Source organism: Apus apus, chromosome 2 (assembly GCF_020740795.1).
Source record: "Apus apus isolate bApuApu2 chromosome 2, bApuApu2.pri.cur, whole genome shotgun sequence".
NCBI classification, from domain to species: Eukaryota; Metazoa; Chordata; class Aves; order Apodiformes; family Apodidae; genus Apus; species Apus apus.
Window position 1 is genome coordinate 46,802,869 of NC_067283.1, and position 20,191 is coordinate 46,823,059.

The window sequence follows — 20,191 nt, forward strand, 5'->3', positions numbered from 1 at the left end:
CCCAGCAGATCCTACAGAGCATCTCAGCCAGATGGCATGGAGACCTGGGCTCTCCTGCATGGAGAGTGTGGCAGTTGGTGCTGCTCTGGTTTGCCTGTATCCCCCCACCCATAGGGACATGGCAGCAGCCCCCTCCCCTCCTGGTGGACCAGGGGACCTCATCCAGGTACCCTGCCAGGCCCTCCCCTTCAATCCCCTGGTGCTGTCCTTAGATCCTGCTCCCTGCCCTGATGAGTGGCTTTCTCTAAGAGCCACAGTCCTCTTCCCCTCCCATTGTAGATTTAAATTTTGCTCACTACTAGTGCTGACGTCCTTCTGGCCCACCTCTTGACTCCCCCTCCCTCTCAAGCCCACTTCTTTCCAATATAAAAGGCACAAGCCCCCAGCTGCTGCCCTGCTTCTGCTTGGAGCAGTGGCTACCCGAGGAACAGCTTTGGTGCAAGCAGGTGAGTGCCTCCCTCTAGATACTTCAGCACTTGTCCTGGCTCTTGCTGAATTTAATTTCTTTTTTGGGCTTTAGCTCTTCTACATTAATGTACACAGCTGTGCTCTGTGCTCAGTAACTTTTCCCCAGTTCTTGCAGTGAAGGAAACCATGTTACGGCAACATGGTTGAACCCACAGGCTGGGCTGTACCCCTGCTGCAGTAAGATCTCCCCCTGCAGGGAGATCACCTGCACAAAAAGTGCACCTTTTGTGCTGCTCAGCCCTGAAATGAGCCATGGTCCCAGGCCTGGATTCACCTGGGGTTTGATCCCTTGTGGGGAGTTCCAGTGCTGCTTTCAAATGTGAAAGCCATTCACATTTGCTTTGGAGAGGGGGTACACAGCCTCTGATCTCAAGATGCTATCTTAGGGTTTAAAGAGTTACTAGCACCTTGTCTTCTGAGGACATCCATGGTAGGTTTAGACCTGGTAAATGTGCAGCAGAGCTAGAGTTTGGTGTGCTAAGAGCCCCTGTGTGCCCAGAGGGAGGGCCAGGCCAGGCTGGTGTCCTACTGCTTGTGTGAGGCAGACCCATAGCAAGCTGTGATACCACTGCTTCACTGTAACTTTAGCAATGGCTTTAATGTGCTGTAACTTTCTCCTCTCATGCTGATGAAAATTGCCAGACCACTGTCACAAATGTTACTCAGCCAAAATTTAAAGGCTGTGTCTGCTTAGGGACCGAACAGAAGTGGCAAGCTGACAAAGTTGGCAGCAGTGCCGACTTCTTGCTGAGCTCCAGGAGAAAAGTATTTCTGAAGCTTTTAATTGTGTCCTATTTTGTTGGTTTTAAAAGGTTTTAAATTTTTTTTGTGATCATGTTGGGAACAAAGGGCAAATACAGGTTGACTGTATAAGGTTTTGGTTTTTTTTTAATTTTCCCTTTGGACAAAAGCTGCAGTCCTGTGGGCTAAGGTAGGTCTGGACCTGAGGAGATCACAGATCGTCTTCTGGCCCCATTACTCATGAGAGGACTGTGAGTGGGGATTCTGTGCTTATTCTGGAGTTAGAAATGCTCAGCATCATGCAGGGTCAAGTTTGTGGCATTATCTGTGCCTCAGTTTCTCCCCATACCTATGGGTGGGACAACTAGGATGAAAAATGAGAGAGGACTGGAGGTGCTGAGCCCCCTGATTATTTAGGGGTAGCATCTCACTTACTGAGGAGCAGCGGGAGCCATGTGCTTCACAGAAATCCTAGTCAGGTCAAAAGTATAAGCACAGGTTCAATACATTCTAATAATCTGGCCATAAAATCAATGCTAGATTAGATGAGGCTTTGAGCAACCTGGTCTAGTGGGGGGTGTCCCTACCCATGCAGAGGGGTTAGAACTAGATGATCTTTAAGGTCCCTTTCAACTCCAACCATTCTGTGTTTCTATGAAATACTGTCACTCTGGAAGGTGGCCAGAATGGCTGATGCAGGCACAGAATCAGCTGAAGGAGATTGAGACACAGCACTGCCTAGGAAAAAACTTGTGCTGAAAGCTTTTCCCTTTTTTTTTTTTTTTCTCCTTTTTTTTTTCTTTTTTTCTTTTTTTTCTTTCATTAACAATGGGCTCAAGGCAAGCACTTCTTTTCTGTCACTCAGTTCCCAGAAAAAACACAAGACACAAAACCAGGCAGCAGCTAATCTGGAAAACCTGTCAGCAGCCCTGCAAGCACACTGGAGAGATTCCTCAAAACCTCTTTTTGTCTAACTGAACTTAAGGTCTTGCCAAACATGGAGCAACAAGAGATACACACCAGCTAAATCTGGAGGCAGAGCTCATCCCACATGGCTTTACATGTGAGGGTCATTTAAGTCCTGATTGTTATGAGATATTTAAATTAGAAAAAGTTAATTCTCTGTTCTGCTGAAATTATGGGTTAAAATCACTTTCCTCTTAAGCTGTCTGCTGAGTGACTGTTGGTGTTCAAAAAGAAGTAAAAATGAGAAACCTTCACCGAATACTCAGGGTTAAGGAGCTTTTGACTTAGCATTTTAATGAAAGACACAACCAGATTCTCCACCTGCTTTTGTTGTGTTGCCTGGGCGGTGTGCTCAGGAGCATCTTGCATCTAAAGATTTCCATTTCTGCTCTGCTCCTGCAGTTGCTGCACAGTGCTTGAGCAGCAACAGAGGAAAAAAGTCCCACCCTTACACACAGAGAAGCTTCTGCTTAAGCAGAGCCAAGAGGATTTCCTATAGGTCTGTAGCTGTATAGCTACTGTAAGTGAGGCTTAAGCAAACAGGGCTCCTGCAGGCAGAGGCTCCAGGCTGTCAAATACACAGGGTGGGGGATGGAGGGGTGGGGGAAGTGAGGTGGGTGGGAGTAGATTTCTCATCTGCTTGCATCTGGATGCAGTTACAGGCTTGGGACATCCACAGCAGTGGAAAACATAACTGGAAATATTACTTTTGAATTTTGTCTGTGAAAGGGTAAGAAGACATGGAAGGAGCATTCCCTTTTAGTAAGCCTTTTAATGCATTTAGTTGTAAAGAGAATCATAGAATCATTAAGGTTGGAAGGGACCTTAAAGATCATCAAGTTCCAACCCCCCTTATAGTGAAGAATTTCTTCCTAATATCTAACCTAAATCTCCCCTCTCTCAAGGGGTAAAACCATTACCCCTTGTCCTATCACTATCTTCTTTGATGAAAAGCCCCTCCCCAGCTTTCCTGCAGGCCCCCTTCAAGTACTGGAAGGCAGTTATAAGGTCTCCCTGGAGCCTTCTCTGTTTTAGGCTGAACAGCCCCAATTTTCTTACCTGTCTCCATAGCAGAGGTGCTCCAGCCCTTTGATCATCTTGATGGCCCTTCTCTGGACCCTCTCCGACAGGTCTGTATTTTTTATAATTGTGTAAAATGCAAATGTTAGATATATTTTACAAGTGAGCAAAGGATGATGAAGGTAGTGGCTGAAACACACTTTGTTGGCCAATGCCTATGTTCACACAGAGGGCCACACAGGAAGTCAGCAGCAAGCTCAGGACCAGGACTCATGTGTCCTGTGCAAGGACAAGGGGCTTTCACTGTTTGTGAGAAAATACTCAAGTTGCAAGCCTTACCTCAGTAGGTGGCTTACTGCAGAGCCTTTGCCTTCAAATCCACAGCACATCCCCAGCATCAGTGTTTCACAGAAGTTAGTCATGAAATGGCTGTGATGGATAGGAACATGCTGCTACAGTTGACACCTTCCTCCATCTTGAGAGCTTTAACTCATGTGTGTTCCCCATGTTCACTTTCCTCCTCACAGCATTTCCACCACCGTTCCACCATGTGGCATCCGATCTCATGGACACCACGTGCCCAGTGGTCACCCAGGCACTTAAAGCTGGTCACTGTCTATGTGCTGGTGCTCTTGGTGTCACTCAGCTTCGCTTCAGGACAGAGCAGGCCATTTAAACATCAGATAGACAACAGAAGTAAGTATGAGTCTCACCTGATGTGATGCGCTGGACTCCCATACAGTGACCCTGTGGTCTCAGGTGCACCGAGGGATCAGGGTTGGGCTGTCAGACAAAGCTCAGCAGCAAATCCATGTGGGTGTTTCTGTGGTAAAATGGGGTGTGGGGTCCTGTTCTTCCATTTACACTTGTAAGAGCACATACAGAATCTCTTTCTCACAGCCTTTAATTAGCTAAAAGAAATAGTGTAACTTTTGATAAAGATCAGAGGAGACAGACACTTGCATACAAAAGATTGATAAAGAAAGTGCAAGACAGTGTACTTGGAATATTTAAGCATCAGATTTTCATTTGTGTTCTGGAGACCTAGGGTAGCTCACAACCACTTCTGCAGAGTAAAAAGAAAGCAAGGGGCAGAAGCTTGGTTTTTTTACAGACATCTTCATTTCTGTCTGGAACCATGATTTTTCTGAAAGGCAAATGTAAGTTGTTGAAGTGTCTCCATTCAGAGGCTGTGTGGAACTGAGGCTGGCCAGTTAAAGGACAAGTTCCATACGTTCCAAGTAAACGCTAACACATGGTCCAAAAGATTTTTGAGAAAATCTTTATCAAGAAATCTCGTCTTCCCCCAAAGAACAAAGGCTGATAATTGTATGTGGAGTGGGAGAGAGGTGGGTGTGGGGAGTAAGGTAGGTGGGCTCTCAGTGGCACACCTTTCCCCTTTCAAGGAGAACTGGGAGGTGTGGAGCCTCCATTTTTAGGAACCCAGGTGAAAAAAAAATGAAATTACTTGGGTTTTGATGGGCAGGAGGACTGTTACATACTGTGTGGAAAGACTTACCAGATGTATTGATGGAGAAATTCACAGACAAAGGGGATTTTTTATTTTCTCTGTTCAAGCATGAAAATGCAGAGGGGAAAATCCTGTTGCCTTGCCCAAGGCTTTCATATGACTTGGATGATATATAATGCACTTAAATTGAAATTTATTCTGGCTCCTGACATTCATCCAGCTTTGGAATGATTTGGCATTTCCTTGATGTGGCATCATCTCCAGCACTTTGTAGATTTTTCCTGTTGTTTTATCTTTGTCTTCTGATACAACTATACCCCTCTCCACACCTGCTCTAAAACTAGATTATAAAAATAAGTCAAGTGTACTTCAGATGCATTACAAGAAAAAAAGTCATCCATGAAAACAAATTCCTCAGTGAACAAGAATTAGCTTTTTGTATTTGACTGTCACGTAAGAACCCTTTCTGCAATCCCGTGGATTTGTTAGCCTGTAGAGATACCATACCTGGTGCATACAGCAGAAATGGAGGCTGGACAGTGGGACCTTCAGGTCTTTCGCTAAGAGAGAACAGCCTCAAAGTGGTGGTACAGGGAGCTACTTTGGCCTTTCTGGACACAGGCTGCATTGTAACCCCTTCCAAGGTTCTGGTCAGTTTTAAAGCACACTGTGCCCTCCTGAGTTGGTGGGTACTTTGGCTTATGTTCAAACTGCAGGTTGCAGCTCAGATGCATGAAAATTAATGCATCTGAGCCCTCCTCTTCCTTTGGGCTCTAGTCATGACAGGTGACCCTCAAAGGCACCAGAAACTTGTGTTGTCTAGCTGCAGCTTTTCCCCTTGCATTTTTTTTTTTTCAGGAAGGGTACAAATAGGCCATCTAACACCTTCAAGATGTTCAGGAAATGCTGCCTTTAGTACAGTGATAGATAGATAACTTTGCTGACTGTTTTGAATTCCAGGTCCTGAGATTGATCCTTTTTGGTATGTGGGCCGTGGTGTTCGCCCCATCGGTCGGTTTGGAAAGAGGCAGCTGAGAAGCAGCCACAGCAGCCTGAGGCCTGTGAGCAAGCACCTGGATTTCATCTTGAATGCTTTGTGGGAGCAAAAAGTGTCAGAGACAGAAGACAATGACTGGTGATCCCCGCTTCCCGAGGTGGTGACCCAACCTCTGCTCTTTTTGTTTTGCCCTTCCCTGCACCTCAGACTGCCAGTTCTGCTTTTGCCTAGAAACCCCATGCTGCTCTTACTTCTGGTCCTTGTGCAAGTTCCTTCAAAAAGATACTTATACAGGGTGCAGGCAAAAGACAATGCATGGACACTAGTGCTAAGTGCAACTATAGCTTAGAAAAATGCTTCTCTGTTCCCACCAATTCCTTGATGATGTTCACTGTAATGTTAAGTTTATTCCAAACCTGCACAGCTTTTCTGCTGGGATTTAAACTCTGCAGTGTTAAGCATATCACAAAGCCTTCCTGTCACATTTCAAAATCAATGGCTGTTGGTATGTAAAAATAAAAAGCAATGGTTGGAAGAAAAAGGCTCTCATGAATTGTTAATGTATCTGCATTAATGGCATGAAATACTGGTGCTCTGTGTGTAGTTTTCATATAGATCATTAACATCCACTGATAAGAATGTAGCCCTGAACTACCCACTGCACCTCTTTATGATTCTTCCTGCACTGCTAGTGAGAGATTCTTAATGAACAAAGATGAAAGAGAAGTATTTTCTCTCAGCTGAAGAAAAAAATAAATAAACATAATTGGCTAATTAAACTTTGTGGAGTAGTTTTGTGCCTACTATGTGTAATCACGCACCGTTATCTAAAAGGGGTCAACCTTAACTGGTTGATTCCCTTTAAAATAATGTAGTTGTTGGGAAGTACATTATCTGATCAAGCTAAAGTCCCTCTTTGAGGATGACAAGCAGTATCTATTCCATTAGTCCCCATCAATAAGCCTGGGATTGTGGCCCAACACTCATGTTTGCCATGGTAATTAACTTTGTTATATTCTTTTTATTAGAAGTGTTATTTACAGTATGTTTAATCTTGATTAATAACTACTACCAGCAATAACATTTGAATGCAGTTTAATCTATGGCTTATAGCCAGAAAAGAGAGTTTACAATTTAGCTAATGACTGATGGGTAAATCCAGGCCATGAATCATTCTGCAAAAGAGAAATTTCTAGTTGTGCTTTGTTAGAATTACTACCAACATTTCATAGCTGGGTTGAATTAGTCATTGCAGATAATTTAACCCTTTTTTTTCCTTTGCAAATGGTCTGTCAGCAAGGAGTGGATTTTTACTATAATAAGGTAGTTACTCCTTTTTATAATAAAACCTATAACACACAAAGTGTTCATTAAAACATACTCGTTTAAATGAACGCTCTCATGGTGGAGAAAATACGGTGATAAAATATATTTTGATTGGCATTCATCACATGTGACTTTGGAAATACTGAACTAAGATTATCAGCAGGGTTCTTGCTCACTTTGTCATTTTGTAGCAAACCCAAGTGAGAGTTACAGAAATTCTTCCCGCGAAGTTCTGTTAGAGACAGTATTTCGGCCAGCAGGCTGGACAGTTTGGAGAAGACTAACCATCAGATATTCCAAACAGGATCCCACCCACACCCCAGTGGAAAAAAAATCTGAACCAAGTGGGTTAACATGGATTCCTCCCCTCAGCTAACCAAGGTAATCCTGCAGAGCTGCAAGTCTCCTGGGTTTAAGGCAGGACCTGAGATCTGTGTGCGGCAGCAGGCTCCGCATGCTTCCTGGCCGACGTGCACATAAATCCAAACAACAGAGAAGGGCTTTTGTTTTTCTTTATGAAACGAGTCCTTGAAAAGGCATTCTTTTCATAAATTGATTTTACTCTTCTATAATTTCTCTTGACAATAATTCTCGGTGAGTATGCAGATAACAACAACAAGGCAAGCTTAATATTCACTCAGACTTAATCAAATAGATCATATAGTCTTCATTTTACCCATTAAAATATCTTCATTTATAAAAATTAATCTAAATATAAATATTAACACTAAAGATTGAAATCACTTGATGACAAAATAATTCTTTGTGTGCTATAACATATGGGTTTATGATTTTTTTAAAACAGTAAATTATATCTCTGCATGTATTTGGCACAATAAACATTTGTAAAAATTCAAATGCCTTATAGCAGGTAGGATTTTTTTTTTCTTTTTGTTTTTTTCAATGCCTACACAATACACAGTTTTCTGTCAAAGAAGACGGAATATTTTAACGATAACACGATAATAGTTGCTTTTCATGCCTCTTAAGGAAAACAACCTATTCCAAACTTTGTTGGCTTGTTTAAATCACACTAACAGAACAAAAGCCTATTAAAATTAGTCATTTCTGTATTGATATTACATACACAATATTAGTTATTATTTATTAGACAAATATGTAGACCAACCACCATTAATGACATTTCATAACACGCAAACCTGCATAAACCAGAACCTGGGAATGTGTTGAACATACACAAGGACAGTCAAGGGAGGGAGAGGAGGCTGGATAAGAAAAAAAATTACTAGGCATCCTACTCTGTTTAATTTCCTTTACTGGATTGCATATATAAATAAAATCTATTTGTTTTACACATGTGTGTATATTAAACAGAGTGGGCCAAATTCTACCCTCACATCTGTGCAAACTAATTCCAGAGAACTAGTTTTATGTGAGAGTAAAAGGTGGCATAATTTCACCCAGAATAAATACATGGGGTCAGATCTTGGCTGGATGGCAATTCCCTGATGGGACTGAATGATGTTTATGTATTCTAGGTAGGAAGATGATTGCATTTATTCTGAGGGTTCCTTACATGCAGCTGGTCATCAGTTTACTCACAAGCTCGATGTCAAATGTGGGTGCAGATTTGCAACTGGCACTATTTTTCCAACCATCCCATCCAGACATTCCTTACCTTCCTCACCTGGCCCTGGAAATGCAGCCTAGCCAGGAAATTTGCCCAGTTTTGCTCTTATTTGCCCAATCATAGATATTGCATGGCCTAGTGTCCCAGGGGACTGCTTTCCTGCCACATGGCAGGAAATGTTCAGCCCTCTGCTAATGGGTGTTCACTGGGAGCACAGGAGAAGAAGCAGGCAAGGTCCTCCCTAAAAAGGGCAAGAGGGACACCCTGTAAGCAGCATCTTCCCTCCTGGGCATCTGCTCATGGGACTTCCAGTTTGACTCACCTTTCGAAGGTCTGAAGAAATGAAATAATTAATTTTACTCTTCACTGTCCAATTCAGAGTGGTCCAATGATAGTGGGGTGCACATGACACCAGTGACAAGCCCCAGCTACTCCACCTTGTCTACAGACTAGTAAAGAAAGAGATGTCCAGGCTACATTTTCCCCCTCCTCAGAAAAGCCAGGAAACTGCAGGAGGAAGTCTCTTACAGGTTGCAGCCACCCTACAACCATGAACCAGTCAGCAGAGAACTCATTCCCATCCCCAAACTTTTACTTTCTTTTTCCAGTCGGAAAGATTTGGTCAGAATTTACTCTGAACTACTTTGTGGTTGAACACCACCAAGCGGACAATGCTACCAAGAACGAGAGATACGAAGGGGTGGGTTTCACAGCAGTGTTCAGCTGTTTTCGGATGCTAGGATCATAACTCAACAGACACCTGGTCCACATGTGCTGCCAGCAATTCATGGTTCAACATGACATCCATGCTCCCCCTGCTTCCAGGAGCAAAATAGCTAGCTCTGGATCTAGAACATTAACTCTGCCAAAAGTACCCTCAGTGAACAGAGAAGCCTTGGCACATCATATCTCCCTCTACAAGCCCCTGTCAAAACTTCCCCTGAGCCACTGGGAGCAGAGCTAGGTGTGCTGATTCTCCATTCCCACCATGCAGCTTAAAAACAGCACACACAGCATGGAGTTTTTCTTATTGCTCAACAAGATGGATGCCTATATGAATAGTAAGAGGCCAGCAAATATAGATCACAGGTCTGCTTTGTTCTTTCTTTCGTTACCAAATATTGGCCTAGAATAATGATTGACTGAGTCTACAAAAACATACTGCAGTTTAAGGACGACATAGTTTAGTACAATCAATGGGGAGAAAAAGTGCATCTTAAAATGTGGAGCCTTGCTTTTGAAACTCAGCATCCTTTCTAGAGTCTTGTGAGAACTTTAAGGCAGAGTTTCCTGTAGCAGACCACAATGCTGAAGACTTGTACAGCTTTCTCAGTGAGGTATCCAAACGAAGCCCTATAACTGAGGCATTGTGGGTTCTTGAGGGTCCATTTTCAGCTGGACATACACAATGGCTGTTAAGTAAAGGCACTCGAGTGTACAGCCTTAGGCAGTGTGTTATTGGCAGTAGGGAAGTGTAAGTTTAGTACATCACAGCAGATCCTATAGCAGGTTCCTAGAACAGAAAGGGACAGGAAAGAAAAAAGCATGAGCAAAACACAAGCTTTCTGAAGCTTCTAGGAAGCTACATCCTTCCTCTTCTCACCTCCCTGCTGATTTTCCACTTATCTAGTGGCAGACTGGTTTGGGAGAGTGAGCTTTTTTCCTTATCCTTCCACAGCTGCTCTAGAAGCAATGACTGACAGCTGTATGGTGAAGCCTATTTGTTCAAACCCTGCAGAGCCAATGCATGGCCTGTCTACCCCTTAAATTCCACTTAGGTAACCTTTGAACATTTCTCAAACATTAGCAAGATTCCAGGTGACTCTCACCTGCTGACTTACAGCCTGCAGCTTGTTCTGTGACGGTCTGGTTCAGAAGTCGGAATTGCAGGGGACCACACATTTACTTGTCTTTGCTTGGTTTTGTGGGGTATTTTTTTGCATTTTGGTTTGGTTTGGTTTTTTAACTACAGGTAGCACGTTCCTGGAGACCTGACAGCCAGTACACATTCACACAGGCTGACATTCAGGACTGCACAGCTGCTATACTATGGCATATAGTCAGATGCTTCCAAGAACCACAGAATAGTTGCAGTTGGAAAGGACCTCTGAGGTCAATGAGTCCAGCCATCATAAAAAACCAAACAAAAACAAACCCAACAAAAAAACTCCCACAAAAACCACCCACAGAAGAAAACCTCAAACAAACACAAACACCACCAAATAACACCCACAGAAAACGTCACAACCTTGGCCACTAGAGCAGGCCCGGCAGTGCCAGATCTACATGTTTCTTGAACACCTCCAAGGATGGTGACTCAGCCACCTCCCAGGGCAGGCTGTTTCAGTGCCTGAACACTCCTTCAGTAAAGAAATTCTTCCTAACGTCCAATCTGAACTTTCCCTGCCACAAGTTCAGGCTGTTTCCTCTGGTCTTGTTATTTACTTGGGAGAAGAGGCCAACCCCCACCTCACTACAACCTTCTTTCAGGTAGCTGTAGAGGGCATTTAGGTCTCCCCTCAGCCTCCTCTTCTCCAAACTAAACATCCCTAGTTCCCTTTGCAGCTCCTCCTATGACTTGTTCTCTAGACCCTTCACCAGCTTGGTAGCTCTACACTGGTAGAGCACGATGAGAACACTGGTCATATTTTTTCAGAGTTGCCTCAGTGGTCTCTGTTCTTTTACCTCAAAATATTAAGAGAAGTTTTGTGAAGATGCTGAAATATAGCTGCCTACATAGATACCACTGTCTTCCTATTTACTGCTTTTGACAGCAGTTTTAAAAACATTCATTATGAGTTTACCATTAAGTCCTTGGCAGTGCTTTTCCTCTCTTTAGCTCTTTGTGTTAGAGATCCTTGAAGCATGAAGTTTCTGTTAAACGTTCTGACAGTGGTAACTGGAGAACCATCTATTTTTTCATCTGGGAAAAATACAAAAAAGGAGATTTTTCACATAACAGACTGAAGCAGATGTAAGAATACTCCTGAAGAGTAAAAGGTTCTAGAGAGATATGGTTTCCCCTAAGATTTATGAGGAAAGCTGAATTTAATTTAAATGGAAATAGCAGGGTGCAATACTCCAAATGTATTAAAGTTTGAGGAGATGTCAATCATTGGAATCACCCAAGAGTAAAACAAGAGTAATACAAGGTGAAACAGGCCCTAGAATCATCAGAGATAATGCACTGTAGGGCTAAAAAACCAGAGAAAACATCAAAGAGTAAAGCACTTTATTTTATAAAGCCAATTCACAGCCACACCCTAGCATGTTCAGAACATTGCTGAGCCACACCATATGGACTGAAACCAGCAGACATAGACTTAAAGAAAGAAATGCAGGTTGTGGAGAGTGACAACTGGCTTTTGGTAAGTAAACACTGTGACTGTTTGAGTCTCACAGGTTAGTCCCAGCCATGCCAGAGTAGCAGCATCTCTGCTGCAGGACATTTTTCATTTGCTTTCCCAGCCTTCTGTTTCTGCTCCTATTAGTTTGCCACTGTCACAGCTTCCACAGAAAGAGAAAGTGGTGATGCTTTTTAATGCAATAAATGGTTATTTTATACAGTGCAAGTACAAAGGGAAATGAGGAGAATGGACACATTTAGGCTTTCTCTATTCATTCTATAAATTAATCTTTCCCCTACATTGCTGAACTGTACATGTCATTGAACCTTATAAAGGGAGACTATCGTGTATGTAACAACTGAAGTGCACCTTTTACTGGTGGAGCTGGAAGTTTTCTCCTCTGCTGTCTCGATGTGTCTATTGTATGCATCTGTAAACAACACACAGGTGTTACTCAACTCCGTTACAGAAAAAGAGGCAAGATTTCCCCAATGTATTTTTGAATACTACATAATGTTCTGGCACCTGGTTTGTTTGCTTTTGATTCCGTTTCCTTGTCAGGTGAACACATGGAGCCACGTTCAAGCCTGCAACAGTGAGAGCTGATATTCTGCTCTCAATATCTGAAATCTTCAAAGAAAATAAAAGAAAGAGACAGACAGATGGGGAGGGGGAAAAAGAAGTTTTAAAATTACTGTGGATGCCACTACTAAAATATATCCCTCCCCCAGTCAAATTCTCTTCAATCAAAAAATATTAACAGATGGCTAACTTCTTCAGCAATTCTGACACTTTCCTGTATTCTTTAGTCCTGATGTTAAAAAGGGCTTAATTTGTTAGTAAACATGGAGTAAAAGAACAATCCAACCTACCATGTGACTCCAAGGAACAGGCATTTTACTCCTTTTGAGGAAAAAAAGAAAGGAGGAGAGAAAACCCTCATCTGCCATCTCCCAGTTACCTTTAGCTGCAAAAGCCCAAGTTCATTCAAGCTGTGATTTTCAAAGGCTACATTTGAAGAATGATTTTGTGGAAGACATTTCCTAATCCAAAATTAATTTCATGCACATGCAAAGTACATCCTCTATTACACAACTTAAACATTTGTTCTTAAGTATTCATAATTTAAGTGTATCTGTGTGTTAAACACAAACATACATAAATGCAGGTACAGAGTATATAAAACACTGAATGGAAAACAAATTGCTAGGAGAAATAGAAGGGAAAGAAGCGTCAGAGAAGCCAGACATAACCCAACTCCTGATTCATGATGACACCTGAGACTGTGAACTCTACAGAAGACCTTTAGTGGCCTCTTTGCCATCCTCCTTGCATAGCTTAGGCTTCTCTCCTCCTCACATCTCACCCCTGTTAACACATTCACCATAAAATAATGACTGAAGCCAACAAAAGGTCACTGCCTGTTTCCCATCTAGTGCAGCAGTGCACTTCTGACATCAGCAAGATGTCAGACTCTTGGATCTTTGCTCAGTCCTACATTGAGCATGCTACTGCTGAGTAAAATGACCAGGTTCTTCCCATTAAACCCTGGCATGGGCAGGTCAGAGTGCCTCGTTTGGAGCTGAATGGTCAGTGAAATCACTGGCAGTGAGTTGCTGGCAGTGTCACCCCCTCGAGGTTTGGCAGTGTTACCTCATTCAGCTTTTAGCACCAGATCACGATGTTCTTTTCTGAGCCCCAGACTTCCTGGAACCCACTGGAGAGACACTAGATCGCAACCCACAAGAGCAACTGCCTTTTGGCTGGGACGTGTGCAGTTAGATCCCAGCGCAGCCTTGCTGGTGGCTGGCTGCCCTTTGCCTCTTTGGGTAGAACAATAGCAACACTGGCTTCTTTTAGAAAGTGCTGTACAACCTGCTGATTAGATAAACTGCCTGTATTTGCAGTCTGGCCAGAGCCACGCGCATGGCACGGGAAGCACCGTGTGAGCTGCCTGGTAGCAAGAGCAGGTTCAGGATTAGTACTGCACTGCCGGGCTGCTGCACTCCCATGTCTGAAAAGGAGCTGGAGGAAGAGGCAAAAAAGCACAGTACGTCTGGCTGGGCTGAGTTACGCATCTCAGTTAGGCTGTGCTCAGCTCCTGCGATGCGGGCAGCATCCTCAGATCATCAGTCCACTGTGGCACAAAAGAACATGGAAAGTAAGTGTGCATGGACAAAAGGCAAGCGCTGGGCAAGGCGGTGTAAAAGCTGCAGGTGGGGAGGAGTGGCTGTCCTCACCTGAAGCTCCGTGTGATGAACCTGGGCGGCTGCTGTTGCCACCTGATCCTCCAAATCGGCCAGCTCAGACTCTGCAGTAACACTGTTGATCTTGCGTGCGGCGTCCTCCAGGTTGGTGAGCTGCCCCTCCAGCCCGTACACTGTGCCGGCGGCCAGGTACACCTGCAGGGCGAAGGCAGGGAGAGCTGTCACTGCTGCTTTTTGGGATGGACGTTTGAGCAGACTGCATCTTTCACAATGCCTTTGAGCTTCCCTCCTTGCTAACCCACTGCAGGGAGACTTACCTGGCAGAGGAAAGTCATGAGGGAATAACCTGAAAGAATAACCTGAAAACACACATCCACAAAGAGAAGGGAGGCATGAGGTGGCTGCACTCCAGATTTCATAGGCGTTACAATGGTATTTCAGAAGAGATTTGTTCCAGATTCACCAGCACAACAAAGGAAGTGGACAAGTTTGCTTTTAAATTTTTGATATGCTATTGCATAACAAAAACTCTGAGGTATACAAGGTGAAGTCAACAGATCACACCTCCTATGTTGCGATGAGTCCAACAGGAGCAGGGCCGAGTCACGACACGACAACCAATACGGTCTTACATATCGTTCTCATTTATTGTTAGTTCGGTTGCTACTTATATACTTTAAGTTGCAGTCCATGCAGCTGTGCGTGCAGACAGATACCTTATTTAATTGGCTAAGCATAACTGTTCATGCAGCAGGCTTCGTTGTACTATTGGTTATGACTTTATGCTTTACGTTATGCATTACAAGCACTATTTAGTTACATTCTGCAGTTTTCACATCCATCTGCACATTCTTGGATGCCCAACCAAGATACATTTCCTCCTTTTCCCAAGGCTAAAGACAATCCTTGTTGCAAACACAAACAATTGCTAGCTTCATACTTTGCTGTTACAGCAAGGATTGTCAAGCCCTCCCAGGCTCTCGAAATCATGGCCCTGCTGTATCAAAAATTCCTCCACACTCATATAATACTGTGTTTATTGAAACACACCTAATGCCTTCTGGCAAACAAAACTGTGTGAAAATAACTGTTCAGCAGCACAGGGTTGTTTACCTCTTATAGAGTAACTGTGCTTACATGTGCAACAGTATGGTCTCAACAAAATATACAGCAACCAAAACTCTTCCTGACACCTGGCCCTTTGGAGTCAATCTGTGGCATCAATAATCTTACCAGGGCCATGTAAGAGATAATAACATCTCATTTAGAGATCATCCCTAAAAACAAATAACTTAATATTTTGATCTGCCTATGATAACTACAGGTAAAGGTTTCATTTCCTGTTCAGCTCCTTGGAGCAGTTAATTCAAGATACACCATGTTTCATCTGTTACCTTTAAGGTATGCAGACAAGTGGAATTCTCTAGCTTTAAGGATAATTTTCAAGCATTAACTTTTGACATCAGTGCTTAAAATTGCGCAGACCAGGCAAAACCAATGCACCTTCTGCCTGTTTAATAGATAGCCAAGAGATGGTTTCCATAAGGCTGATTTTCCTCATTGGCAGCCTGACTCACTCTAATAGTAAAGACTGTGGTGCTACTAAACTGGCATGAATTAAACATGTTCTGTGGCTGACTTCATGGTTCAATGAACAAGCAACAGGATCTGAACCAGATCCTTTAATTCATACCTGTTTTCCACTCAAGTCATTATACCTGCCCACAATTCCTAGACCATTCAGTCTTTTGTCATCATGGGTATTCAAATAATTTCTGGCCATGCTGCGACTTTATGATCAAAAGTGGTGGAGAATGGCTAGATTAAGATTTAAGTGGTTACTTTTAATTTTATTTTTTAATTCTATTATTGACTGCAGGCATCAAATCTTTGAAAAATGCACCTAGAACAAACAAGTGATCCCTTTAACAGCTGAAGTACTTGGAGACACAGGTGGGCCATGAAGTTAACATGCTGTTTTAAATAGAAATGCCTCTGATTTTGTGGGTTTTAATTGCTCTTTTCATTCATTTAAATGATACATCTCTCTGGTGCGACATACCACAGCCACTTCAGATTAAAAGGTGATTTAAAAAAATTTCCCTATCATGGGTAAAAGCTCAGAGAAAGAAGAAAAGGGACCATTATGAACAGAAGTATCTTTAGAAAATTAAAGAAAAGATGCATTTAAGTGCTGTGCCAAAATTCGTTGCACAAGAAGTTGTACTTTTCAAGAGGGGGAAAACAAATCTAAAGAAAATAGGACTGATAGAAAAATGTGGGTCATCAATGTTTTTGTAACTGAATCAGCCCCTACATTTGTTGAATTTCAGGTTTTTTGAACATTTCTCAGCTAGATCCAAATAAAAGATTTTTTTTTAAAGAATATTCATTACCTGAACACTGTTGTGCTTCCAAACAGCAAGGGAGTACTTGCAGATCTCCACTAAATTATGCCCTTATGCATATGCTCACATTTGGATTATAGAGACTTATTTTACTACCATTTAGGTACACAAAACTTCTGCTAAAACCCTCCCGACCTGTGCTGGTACAGGTGGCCTTACATTCTCCCCACTGATACGTGCACAGTCCCCAGAATGCTACAAAATTAACAAAGCAAAAATGAACAAAGTGTCTAGATATACCAAGATCCTCTTCCAAAATTTGCTGCAAAGAGGATATGCTGCATGCATCCCCCCATTGCATTGGGAAAAGTTACAGATTCCTGGATTTCTAAAGGCTCTGCTATGGAGTATGGTGGTGAAATCTTGAAACAATGAAGTTCTGCCATCTACTTAAAATCCCACGTGGGGCAGAGAAAGATGTAGTGTGGTGACACAGGAAGGCTGAGCTGAGTACCTTAAAGATTATTCAGGGAATTGAGAGAAGCTGAACAGTGGGACGTCTGGGAAGCCTGAGCAGAGGTGGGAAGTAGAGGTCTGGAGATTAGTTTATGACTGGGAGCTGGCTGAGGAGGAGTGAAGGTGCTCTGGGGTGGTTTGGAGAGCACCCTGTTGGTGTGGGCAGGAGGGAAATGTCTGAGATGGAAAAGGTTTTGGAGAAGCTGTGGTTAGGAGGGATAGGATTTAGCTTGGGAACCTCTGAACCAAAGCAGGGCTGGGAGATTTGAATTCAGAAAAAGTGTGATGAGAGGGACTGGTGAGTTGTAGGACTGGTGGGAAGGCTCTGGAGTAGGACAGACTCAGTGGCAGGAGTGGCTGGCATTGCCATGAATTACCTCCTCCTCAGTCCCTAGCCTGGTGCTGTTGTGGAAAAGCATTTCTGTTAAGGAAACTGATTTTATCCCCCAAGAAGAGATTCCATCTTTGAAAATTTTCCAGTGGCTAAAGAAAACCAATTATCTATTTTTTAATTGATTAGGATGTTATAATGGGACAGCCCAGAGACCTATGAGATCTTTAAAAGCTCCTAATGAAGGGAAAAATCACTGAAATATATGCAGTTAAATGTAGGAAGAAGAGAAAATCGAAAGTTCCAAGTGTACCAACTCCATTAGGTGGGGGCATAAAAATTTCCAATGAGTAGTGACTTCCCTCTATGATTCAGCGTGACACTTTTCCTTGCAGATGACAAGTACTCATGAAAAAGGATGGGTGATCCAGACATGGCCAAACAGAAACTTTTGTTTCATTCGGCTTCTCCAGCCTGCTCGCTTTAACAGTGCAGCAGGCAGCTCCAGCTCCTTAGGTGCTCAACGTGGTGTGCTGGGGAAGTGTGGGTGGAGGAAGAGCTCCTTCACTTCTCTGTGGAACTGGGGACATACTTTCCCTACCTGTCCTGACAGAAATAAGGCTGCAGTGGGACTTGGAGAGTTGTGGTGTCAGCAAGGAACCGGGCAGTCTCAAAGTATCAGGTTTGCATGGCTTAAGTTAATTCTTGAGATAGAGATTCAAAAACTGTAAAACCCAACACATCCAACTCTCCTCCTCCTCCACAGGGTTCAAAGTACACATTAAAAAAACCCACCAAACACCACAGCTGAGTACCCCTCTAAAATAGGACTTTTTGTTCTGTTTGTCTGTTTAACCCAGAATTGATTCTGAACATCCACTGATGCTGCCTACATGCTTTCCCTTTCCAGTTGGCACACACAGAGTTGCACTCACTCACACACATGACACGTTCACATACTGATTCATGTTCTTACATTTTCTTCCAGTGTGGTGAGCTGCTCATCCAGTCTGACTGGGTCCGTCCCCAGAGGGAACGTCCCTCTTCCTCTGTCCTCAGTGTCAGCTGGGAAATCGCTGGGACTGGTGGATTCTGCTATCAGTTCTTCAGTGGCATTGATGACTTTCAGGACCTCTGTAGATATGTTGCAGAGAGAGACAGCAGAGTACTTCTGTTGTGTTACAGGAGTAGACAGAGAAAACAACAGCATTAAATTAACACAGAGGGGTAATGTGTAAAACCACCTTGCTAACAGCTGTAGCTTTAGCCATGCTGAAACAGTGTACCTGGCTAACTGCTGTGAACAGGCACAGGAACTGGGGAATGAAATTGGAATCTACTTCTCTTTGTCTCCCTCCTTTTTCACGTGTGCACACTAATACAGCATGCAAAATAACACACACATGCAGTTCTTCCACAACACAATTTCTACTGGAGGGATGGTCCAAATCTTATCCCTAGGGAGTATAGAACTATACAGCTTTAAAATCCAAGTGAGCTAGATAAAGGCTGTTTTTGCAACAGCATTTTAATCAAGTATTAAAGCACAATCTTCCTTTTTTGGATACTGGCAAAGAGATGTGGAATCATCTGTCTCCCTATATCCAGGAGCATTGCAGCTGCAAACATAGGAGTGCAGCCCTATCAGGATGGCAGTTTAACAAGATGTTTCCTATGAATTACATGATAGTCCCAAAAAACAAAAGTTGAGCTATAACCATGTATAGTTGTATATTCATTTTAAAAAAGAATAATTTACCTTTTTTAATATTTATGAAACAAATTATATCAAATACCAAGGAAAAGCATGCAGTTTGATCCATGATTTGTCTTTGTCGTTGTGTTTTTTTTTCTTAACAACTGTAAGCCCTGTTATCAGTGTTCCTGATTTGTAATTAACTATCCTGATTCTGATGAGTCTCAAAGAGCCTCAGGCTTCAGCCCAGCTCCTTTGATGGCAACAAAATTTCACGTGATCTACCCTCAAACACCAAGCTCAACATCCAAACTATACAGCTTGGAGAGTGAGCCAAAGCTTGTTGAAACTAATACAAATAATGTCACTGAATTTATGTGCAATCCTTTAGTGTTTCTTTGCCTAAAAGAAAGTGTGGGAAGTTTAGAACTAAATGTAATTCATTCCTCAAACTTCAAATACTTATGCATGTGAATTAGGGGCCCACCCATCTTTAAATTTGTCCACCAACAAAATATCTGAGGATCAAAACTGAGGAAACAGACAGTCTTTGGATTCTATACAGTAAATTCTGTAGGACAGAAAAGTATAACTGATTAAAAATGTGTGTGCTATGCAAACATCGCATTAATCAGCATTGCTGGGCTCCTAGGCAGGATATAGCAGAAATAATGTTCCTTTGCTTCACAAAAACTGGTGGGTTTAACTGGCAAACACCTTTTTTATTCACTCCTTCCTGTAATTAGCTGTTCATTTTTATGTTAGGTAAGACTTTTACTGAAAAACTACATTTTTAGCAGTGTGTACTCAATTGTTGTATATCAATAAATTAAGGCATCTTTAGCACTGTTAATTCTCCAAATTAAAAGAAATAATTAGAGACCTGAGGTTAAATAAAAGGAGAATAAAGCAAACACAGTGTCCTACAGCAGCCAGATCTTTAGCTTGTTAAGACAGCCAACACAGTCCCAAACAAGCAGGCCTAGGCCTCTGAGAACAAATACTTGAATCCCATAAATAGCCTACTGTTTTTTCCATTTATTTTCCAAGTGCCAATTAGGTTAAAAACAGATCAATAATTTTATAGCACAGAAGACAAAATCAATGTTACTTTGTTTTATTATTTGCTTTTACAAGTACCTAACCCTTATTCTGTTCTATGAGTA

The 20,191-nt window shown here is 42.5% G+C and overlaps 2 protein-coding genes across 8 annotated transcripts in view; one reads left to right on the forward strand and one right to left on the reverse strand.

Moving 5' to 3' along the window:
* The first annotated feature begins 425 nt into the window (after positions 1-425).
* On the forward strand, positions 426-6,261 carry LOC127381333 (prolactin-releasing peptide-like). Of its 2 annotated transcripts, XM_051611564.1 has the most exons (3): positions 426-446; positions 3,723-3,891; positions 5,627-6,261. In XM_051611564.1, the coding sequence occupies exons 2-3, from the start codon at positions 3,744-3,746 to the stop codon at positions 5,803-5,805; spliced, it is 327 nt and encodes a 108-aa protein (XP_051467524.1). In that variant the 5' UTR covers positions 426-446; positions 3,723-3,743; the 3' UTR covers positions 5,806-6,261. The 2 variants fall into 2 exon arrangements, with proteins under 2 accessions (XP_051467524.1, XP_051467523.1); XM_051611563.1 differs by lacking the exon at positions 426-446 and having other exon boundaries at positions 3,642-3,891.
* A 1,160-nt stretch (positions 6,262-7,421) lies between these two features.
* MYRIP (myosin VIIA and Rab interacting protein) overlaps positions 7,422-20,191 on the reverse strand; it is a 233,052-nt gene continuing 220,282 nt past the window's right edge. For 5 of the 6 annotated variants that reach the window (XM_051612083.1, XM_051612082.1, XM_051612085.1 and 2 more), the window contains 6 exons: positions 18,306-18,500; positions 14,168-14,329; positions 12,453-12,557; positions 12,297-12,357; positions 11,385-11,503; positions 7,422-10,093 (listed from right to left, as the gene is read on the reverse strand). In XM_051612083.1, the coding sequence (XP_051468043.1) occupies positions 10,061-10,093; positions 11,385-11,503; positions 12,297-12,357; positions 12,453-12,557; positions 14,168-14,329; positions 18,306-18,500 (675 nt within the window). In that variant the 3' untranslated portion in view covers positions 7,422-10,060. The remainder of the gene's footprint in view (positions 10,094-11,384; positions 11,504-12,296; positions 12,358-12,452; positions 12,558-14,167; positions 14,330-18,305; positions 18,501-20,191) is intronic. The other variant, XM_051612087.1, reaches the window with a different exon arrangement.

Bases quoted from the DNA above. Each gene is read 5' to 3' on its own strand.
- LOC127381333 (XM_051611563.1), top strand. From the start codon at position 3,642: ATGCTGCTACAGTTGACACCTTCCTCCATCTTGAGAGCTTTAACTCAT. The intron at 3,892-5,626 runs GTAAGTATGAGT...TTTGAATTCCAG, and splicing joins ACATCAGATAGACAACAGAA to GTCCTGAGATTGATCCTTTT.